Source organism: Daucus carota, chromosome 7, assembly GCF_001625215.2.
Source record: "Daucus carota subsp. sativus chromosome 7, DH1 v3.0, whole genome shotgun sequence".
Classification (NCBI taxonomy): Eukaryota; Viridiplantae; Streptophyta; class Magnoliopsida; order Apiales; family Apiaceae; genus Daucus; species Daucus carota.
The window spans coordinates 37,764,077-37,773,621 of NC_030387.2; the positions used below are offsets into that span (position 1 = coordinate 37,764,077).

The following is a 9,545-nucleotide window of genomic DNA, read 5'->3' on the forward strand; positions in this document are numbered from 1 at the left end:
TTGGACACTTCTTTCAGGTGGCAGTGGAAAGTCCAGTCATAAGTCATGTCCTCGCGTGAAAATAATATACCAATGCTTGCCTCTTTGGCATTGTTCCATCACTTCCGGTCATTTTCTTTGGGTTTTTCGTTACTGGATTGATGCATCAGTAAGGTTTATCCTCTGTGGATTTCCGATTCGAAATTCATAAATTTTGATATTCCATCTGTCCCATTCATTTTTATACAGTTTTGAAGATACCAGTAAGTTTTATTTTATGTCCGTTCAAAGATTTTAATATGGCTTATCCTATAATATTCTGTCAATTCGCGATTAGGAGATTTTGATAAGACTACCTACTAAGAGATTCGAAAATTTTCATACATTTTAAAATTCGAAGATTTAATAAAATTTATCCCCTTTTGATTTGAAATTCGTAGATTTCTTTAATGAAATCAAGATTCCGGACAGCCGGTGAGCCGGACACTATGCAATCTATACTATAATATAATAAGCCAACATAGGTTTAATTTGTAGTCGTACAAAATTTTGGTTTGGTCATCTCCTTTATAACTCATGGAGACTTCTTTTACTCTTACAATATTAAAGAGTTTTATACCATTCAAATTACAAACACATGTGATGTAATACAAGGTAAAAAAACTCCACCATTATTCTTTTAGATATAATTTATATATTATTTATATACTATATTATATATACCGATATTGGTATAATTCGTAGTCGTCCAAAAAATGTAATCAGTTGGTAATTATAATATGGTTAAAATCTAATTTATTAATAATAAAATGATATTAAAATTTAAATTATAATTAATAAATTACGAATTCTATACCCGTCTGTGCTTCGCACGGGTTAAAGGCTAGTATATGTAAGAAGTAACATTTCATTTCGCACAAGGCCACAACCCCACCGAGTCACTAAACTTCTCTTTTAACTTTATGCACTTTAACTAAGCAACTCCTCTTGTCAGTATTTAACGGTGCTGGCTAGTTTAAAATCTGGCTCCTGACCCACCAACTGATATGGAGTTCACTAAAACCTAAAAAGTCGCCAGTACTCACAAATAGTCCTACAAGAAATTTCCACACACTTTCCATGCGAGACTTTGGGTCCGTCTGCTGTGTTAAATAGAAGGGCTTAATGTTTATTTTTAAATGAAAATAATTTATTTCTAAAATTATTAATATAATAATAAAGTATTTAAATTATTTTTTAACATTGTCTGTTATTTTTTAAAATCAGAATTTAAAATTAATTTAAAAAAAATGATTTCAACTTCTTAGATCCTGAATTATAAATCAAAAAATAATTTATAAAATTTTTACACAAAAAATACGAATGAAATGCTTGAGACCAAATTAAGGGTCGTTTGGGTGAGTTTAAAATAAGTGCTTCTTGCTTAAAATAAAAAAGTGGAGCAAAAGTTAGAAGCAAGTTAAGATTTACAAGTGACTAAAGTGTTTGGAAAAGAAGTAAAAGCCCTAAAACAAAAGTTAGCATTCCTGACTTTTTATAAACGTTTCTTATTTTTTACACAAACGGCACGAATAAGTGCTTTAAACACAGAAGTCGGGCTTCTAAGTCATAAACAAACACCCTCTAAGTGGGTGTTTGTGTGGGACTTTTAAGTCCGGCTTCTGAAGTTATATATTACAAGCATTTATTTGTACAGTTCGTATAAAAAGTCGAGCAATACCCGTAAAAAGTTAAAAATCCTAACTTTTATTCATAATTTTTTACTTTTTTCCCCAAACACTTTAATTATTATACGTCTTACCTAACTTCTAACTTATTCTTCACCCTTTTTATTTTAAATAATAAACATTTATTTTAAACTCACTCAAACTGCCCTAAGTTCAAAGGTAACCTTACTAGTTACACAGGAAAGCCTCTCTCAAATAAAGCTCACACCAAGTCACTCATAAGTTATTACACAACTCAAGAGTTCAATTCTGAAACTAAACATGGTGAGTCTCACCGACTTGCCTTCCCCATCAACAGCTTACGCTGCATACGCTTCGATCTCAGCTTCTTTCATGCTCCTGCAGACCACTTTTCACCAAATAGTCCCTCGCCCTGTGCAAGATTTTCTCCTCTCGGCCTTCTTCCGAATCTTCAAGCGCACCAACACCTCTCTACTCAACCTGGTGATCGATCAGTTCGATGGCATGTCACGAAACGACCTCTTCGATTCCTTCGAACTCTACATGTCTACCAAAACCAATCCCAAGACTCACCGTCTCAAGCTAACCAAGAGCTCCAAAGAGAAACACATTAACATCAAACTAGCCCAGTCTGAAAAAATCATGGATGTTTTCCAAGACATTGAGATAAAATGGCTATTTATCTGCGAAGAATCAGATAATTCCGCGAGGAATAGCAGTGGCAGACCCAGCTCCAAAATTCCGGACGATTTTGGAAATCGTCCGTGGCAGTTCAAGACTAAGCAGTGGTTCGAGCTTAGTTTCGAGAAGGTTCACAAGGATGTTGTGATCAATTCTTACATACCTTACGTCCTGGAAGAATCGAAGGCTATTAGGAATGCGAAGAAAGTTGTGAAGCTGCACACGCTGGCTAACAACGCGTATTTTGCGGAAACGCCTGCCTGGGATTCGATCAATTTGGAGCATCCTTCCACGTTTGAAAAATTGGCGATGGAGCCGAGCGAGAAAAAAGCGCTGAGAGACGATCTGGATTTGTTTGTGCAGAGGAAAGAGTATTACAAGAGTGTGGGAAGGGCTTGGAAAAGAGGGTACTTGTTGTACGGGCCTCCGGGGACAGGGAAATCGAGTTTGATTGCTGCCATTGCTAATTATCTAAAATTTGATATCTATGATTTGCAGCTTATGAATGTGAAGCACGATTCGGGGCTCAGGAAATTGTTGTTGGCGACGGCAAATAGATCGATTCTTGTGATTGAAGATATTGATTGTAGTGTGGAGTTACCGGATAGAAATGCTAAACCAGTTCCATCTGATCGCCATCCTCGCGATGTGCAGGTAAAGTTCAGCCACCGCTCTGTAATTTACTCCATTCTAAAAATTTGTGTTAGTTTTTTTTTAACTTAATTTGATAGTAACTATATCTGAATTAGTACACAATGCTCTTGTTTCGGGTAATTAAGTGTTTGTTTTGTAATTTGAGTAGTGATTATTATAACCCAACTGGGACAATTGATGATTGTGGTTGTTGCAGTTTACATTATCAGGACTATTGAACTTTATTGATGGGCTATGGTCAAGCTGTGGAGACGAAAGAATCATAATCTTCACGACGAACAACAAGGAGAAGCTGGATCCTGCATTACTGCGTCCTGGACGGATGGACAAGCACATTCACATGTCTTATCTGTCATTTAACGGATTCAAAACATTAGCTTCTAATTATCTGGACCTAAGAGATCAGCATTGGCGATACGGGGAGATAGAAGAGCTAATTGGGAGTACTGAAGTCACCCCTGCTGAAGTTGCTGAAGAACTTATGAAGACCAGTGATGCCGATGCTTGTCTTGGAGGACTTGTTAGTTTCCTCAGAGGAAAGAAGAGAGAAAGGAGCGTTGACGACAAGGATGATGAAGAATGTGCTGATGGGATTCAACCCATCCCGGAAGCCAAAAGAATAAAAGCTAATGGCTGGCAGTGATCTAGCTTGTTAAGTTTTTTTATTTAGAGCTTGATTAGCCTAGTGTTATCTTTGGCCTTACTGATGTTCGATTCTCGCTCACCTCAGATTCATCGACAAAACAGAAAAGATGTCTGATTACTGTATGACTTACGGTAATTGTTAATTAATAGTCCCAAGATTAAGGTTTTTTCCTGCATGCTACGTTTCTATGCAGGGGTGAAGTCCCTAATGGAAACAAATGCCTTTGATCAATTCTCTCTTTAAATCACAATGCACGTATGTACCTAAACCGCCAGTTAATTATAAACTTGTAGATTAATCAAAACTGTAGATCACTTGAACAAAAATGACTGCAATGACGAGTTTGAATGCTCTGCCTTCAGCCAGAAGTGTTTATGCTGCATACGCTTCCATTTCATCATCAGTCATGCTTCTTAGGAGCACTTGCCACCAAATAGTCCTCGTAAAGTTCAAGAATATTTTCTCTCTACGGTCTCTGGCTTCATCCACCGGATTGCTCACTCTGATTGTCGAGAAGTTTGATCAATCTTCATAACAGAACTATCTGTTTAGATCCTTTGAAATTTACATGTCCACCAAAGCTACTGCAACAACCAATCATCTCAAAATTACAAAGCTGAGCCAGAAAAGCAACCAGCTCGCTACCAGATTAACCCAAGCCGAAACGACTACTGACTTCTATAAAGGTGTTAAGATTGTTATACAATCTGTGCAAAAAGAAACAGTGTTTGTGTGTGCAAAACAGGATCAACATGCATGTTCTTGATCTGTATCTTTAAGCTTTTTATTATATTCAAAACACAGAACTTAAGCAAGGAACATAAAAACATTGATGAAAGACTTGAGAACAAATCAAATATCCCCATGTAATTTGGAGCAACGCTAAAATCTAACTTTTTCTTGAATATGTGCATAAAAAATTGACACACATGGGAAATGGTCAGAATTCCATTTCAGTTTCACATCTCTTTCTTTTTGCCTTTTGTGCTTTTTAAAGCTAAAACGTCGCTATAATTCAGTTTTGTGCTACTAATGCAAACACTGGGGAATAACTTTTGCTCCATCACGACAATGCAGAAACCTTTCTTATTAGCTAGGCAATCAAAACTTTTTAAATGTGTGGCACCAGATGTTAGATTTTCTCAAAATATTTAATTCTTTTAAATATGAATTAGCACCTAAAATGGAATGAGTAACCAATAAAACAGACTTTACAAGAAATATTCCTTAAGCACAAATAGGTCTTAGACACATAGACTTGAAGTTTGATGTGATTTTTGTACAAATCTAAAACCGACAATAATTGAGACTTTAGGAAGTTGTTTGGTTTAACCTAAAGAAGATGTTTATTATTTTTAAGTGAAAAGTTATTTATAAAATAAAAATATTTTTCAATCTAGGCGTTTGAAATATTTTTTGATATTTATAACTTTTCAAATATTAAATTTATTAATATAATAATAAATTAAATTTTAAAGTGGTTCTTTACATGTTTGTGAAATCAAAATTTTATAAATAAAATTAAGTTGCTAAAAAAATAGAATTTTCAATTTATTAAATCCTTACATATAAGTTAGAAATTGACTTATAAATTATTATATGAATACCACGTATAAACTAGAAATAAGTTTAACATCTAAAATTTATTTTAATATAATTAGAAATAAATTAAAAATAAGTTGTTTTCAACTCACCAGCAGTGTTGTAAAAAGCGGGGATCGGACTTAATAGGTGAAGTCACGAAAGAAGGATTAATCGGGGATTAATTGAATTGATCGGAAATTAATCGGATTGATCGGTGATTAATCGGAGATTTAATCAGTTTGGCAAGCTACGGAACAGAAATTAATCGGTGATTAATCATGATTAATCGGCGACTTTTTAAACAGAGCTCATCAGCCAGAAACTGGGTTTAAAATAAGTTGTATAGATGCGGTTTCTATACAAATCACGAAACCAAATTTGATACAGGGATGGAAGATACAAATGTTCTGGTAAAGATGAACCAAATGAACCAGATCTGAATGAATCGTATACGCAGATCCCCAGAATAGAAACAAATTCAACCAGTATCAAAACCGATCCGTATATTTCAAGAAGCTGGAGATTTGAGCGTCAAAAGCTTGTACCAAAAGTCTTGCAATGAGATCCTAAAGGATAACCTGGCATATTCAGCTTTAACAGATCAGAGACAAACAAGGAAACTCTTGATTCCTGCTAAACAGTCACATGGTAAATTTCTATAACATGCATGCATAGTGAAACCCAATATTCCTACCTACTATTATTATTTGCTAATCCATCACTTGATTGGTGTGGACTAACCATACACATGGGGACAACATGTCCGTCTCTATAATGTATCTTTTCATACCAGTTGTATTTTTTGATAGAAACAAGCAGCAAAAGCATGCTTGGACACTTCTTTCAGGTGGCAGTGGAAAGTCCAGTCATAAGTCATGTCCTCGCGTGAAAATAATATACCAATGCTTGCCTCTTTGGCATTGTTCCATCAATTCCGGTCATTTTCTTTGGGTTTTTTGTTACTGGATTGATGATGCATCAGTAAGGTTTATCCTCTGTGGATTTCCGATTCGAAATTCAAAAATTTTGATACTTCCTCCGTCTCATTCATTTTTATACAGTTTTGAAGATATCAATGAGTTTTATTTTTGTCCGTTCGAAGATTTTAGTATGGTTTATCCTATACCAATTCTGTCAATTCACGATTTGAAGATTTTGATAAGATTACCTATTAACAATTTGAGATTCGAAAATTTTCATACTGTTTAAAATTCGAAGATTTTGATAAAATTTATCCCCTTTTGATTTGAAATTCGTAGATTTCTTTAATGAAATCAAGATTCCGGACAGCCGGTGAGCCGGGACACTATGCAGTATATGTAAGAAGTAACCTAACATTTCATTTCCCACAAGGCCACAACTAGGGCTGTTAACGAAACGAATTTTCTGTCAAAAAAAAAAAAACGAAATGAATTCGAAACGAATATCTTAATTTTCATATTTGTATTCAGTTTAGATCCATATATTCGGATTTGTATTCGTTTATTATCCGAATAATTATTTGTTTTCGTATTCGGATTCGGTTAGATTCACGAATTATTCGTATTCGTTTAAGGTACTCATTTAAAACAAAATGGAACTAAATAACTGACGTGCTAGCCGATGACAAAAGTTATAAACTCTCATACTTCACCGATTCAAGCAAACTATAAGCAAACTATAAGGTACTATGGTTTGGACTAACCATAGTACCATACACATGGGGACAACATGTCCGTCTAGTTTCTATGTGGGACTCTATGTGGGACTCTAGTTTCTTTTCCAATTTTTCCACTACTAAAGAAGCAACTTTGGATCATCACAATTCATCCATTCCTTAGTCATTTTGAGTGAATAAACATGCATTGGAAAGCTCTCTCGGAGGAGAACATAATACAAGCATAACCCGCCACGAACACGTAGCCGAGCCTCACTCAAATTTGTGCTCAAAATGACAAACTTCCAAGAAAGATTACATGGCAATTCTCTAGCAAAAATTCTTCACCAAATAAATATTTTATTTCGTTTTTATAAAGGCCTGGTCCCTGACTAACCATATCCAATTCAAGGACTCCTAGGGAGAGTGTGGCAACAAACTTCATTTGCTTATGGTTATACTGAGCTCCTTGCCTCCTTGTGTATTGAAAATGTTCTGTTCACCTCACTGTTCATGTGTTAAGACTAATATGGGAGAATTGGTCACTTAACATGATATCATAAGAGCTCAGACCTGCTGGACACTCGAGTTCAAAATGTCAAGATGATCCGAAAGGTTGAAAGAAAATGTTAAGATGATGTAAACATGATAAGGTCAGCAGTCTCATGTCACTGTCTTGAATCTACTTTTTCATACTTGGGGGCTAAGTATCACTTTCTATAAATTACAGTCTCCTCATTTTTCAATATACAGCTACATTTTATATTCTACCTCCTTTTCTCTAATCTTATATACACCAATCATGAGTTTAATTCCTCTGCCTTCTGCGGGAAGTGTTTATGCTGCATACGCGTCGATTTCATCAGCAGTGATGCTTCTGAGGACTACTTACTACCAAATAGTCCCTCGTCAATTTCACGATTATGTTCTCTCTGCCGTCTCTCGCTACTTCCACCGCACTGTCCTTGAAGAAAACTCCTCATTCACTCTGATTGTCGAGAATTCTGATGGACCTCCTTGTCATAACTATCTGTTTAGTTCATTTGAAGTTTACATGTCCACCAAAGCTTCTCCGACGACTAATTGTCTCAAGATCGCTAAGCTGAGCCAGAAAAGCAACGAGCTCACTACCAAATTAGCCCGAGCTGAAACCATGACTGACATTCATAAAGGTGTTGAGATTGAGTGGAAATTCAATAGCAGCGATTCACAGGATAAAACTGATCGTAGGAAGAATCATTATTGGTTTGAGCTTCGTTTTGAAAAAGTACATAGGGAATTCGTTGTGAATTCGTACATACCATTTGTCATGAACGAAGCAACAGACATGCAAAATGCAAGGAAGGGTCTGAAGTTGTACACTTATTCACACGACGTGTGGTCTCCGATTAATTTAGAGCATTCATCCACATTTGAGACACTGGCGATGGAGCCGGGTGAGAAGAAAGCTTTAATGGATGATTTGGATTTGTTTGTGAAGAGGAGAGATTTTTTTAAGAGAGTATGAAGGGCTTGGAAGAGAGGCTACTTGTTATACGGGCCTCCAGGGACAGGCAAATCGAGTTTGGTTGCAGCCATAGCTAATTATCTCAAATTTGATATATATGATCTGCAGCTCTCGAATGTGAACAATGACTGGCAGTTCAGGAGATTGTTGCTGGGAACTGCAAACAGATCCATTCTTGTGATTGAAGATATTGATTGTAGTGCCAGCTTGCCTAACAGGAAGACTCAAACTCAAGCAAAGAATGGGAAATCCAAATCTCCCAAGGTATTATTACCCAATTGCAAATTTGGGCTTCTAACTTGATAAAATAGTTTTCTAATTTATTTGCAGTAGTTAATATGTGGTGGATTCAGTTTTCACTCTCAGGACTACTGAATTTCATAGACGGGCTATGGTCGAGCTGTGGAGACGAGAGGATTATAATCTTCACAACCAATCACAAGGATAGACTTGATCCAGCATTGTTGCGTCCAGGACGGATGGACATGCACATTCACATGTCTTATCTTACGATGAATGGTTTCAAAACATTAGCCTCCACCTATCTGGAAATCAATCACCAGCACTGGCGTTTCAGGGAGATAGAACAGCTATTAGGCAGCGTTGAAGCAACGCCTGCTGAAGTTGCTGAGGAACTAATGAGGACATGTGATGCTGATGCTTGTCTTGGAGGACTTGTCAATTTCCTCAAGGATAAGAAGAGGAAAAGGACTATTGTTGAATCCGGGGAGGATGCGAATCCTGGAGCTGAAACCACGGATGGGGATGACACTACTCCTGGAGTTGAACTCATCCCAAAAGCCAAGAAAATTAAAACTAATGGCTTGCAGGATGTTTTTTGTCACAAGTGAGGGGCTATAATGGTCGCAGATATTAAATCTTCTGATTTTGTTATTCGCGTAAGTTCTATTTAATGTTTTGAATAATTTTATTAAATCTCAGACTATTTTCTCACAGTCTTCTTCAACATTGTACTTAAAAAGTAAGCAACTAGACAATGTTGAATTGATCGATGTATAATAATTCAAAACGTCAACTTTAAATTCGATCTTTCTGATCTCGGCTATACAATTCTTGAAAATAGTGAACTCTGTATCGATGGTTTCCTTGTGTATTGAAAATGTTCTGTTCACTTCCACCCTTTATGTTTCAAGGCTAATCTGGATGTTA

General features: G+C 36.1%; 1 protein-coding gene and 1 pseudogene across 1 annotated transcript; both read left to right on the top strand.

The window, feature by feature from the left end:
• Positions 1–1,902: 1,902 nt before the first annotated feature.
• On the top strand, positions 1,903–3,823 carry LOC108193597 (AAA-ATPase At5g17760-like). The gene is made up of 2 exons (XM_017360316.2): positions 1,903–3,002; positions 3,199–3,823. Exons 1-2 carry the CDS (start codon positions 1,968–1,970, stop codon positions 3,643–3,645), a joined length of 1,482 nt encoding a protein of 493 aa, XP_017215805.1. The 5' UTR covers positions 1,903–1,967; the 3' UTR covers positions 3,646–3,823.
• A 3,786-nt stretch (positions 3,824–7,609) lies between these two features.
• Positions 7,610–9,316, top strand: LOC108196244 (AAA-ATPase At3g50940-like; annotated as a pseudogene).
• Positions 9,317–9,545: the final 229 nt, after the last annotated feature.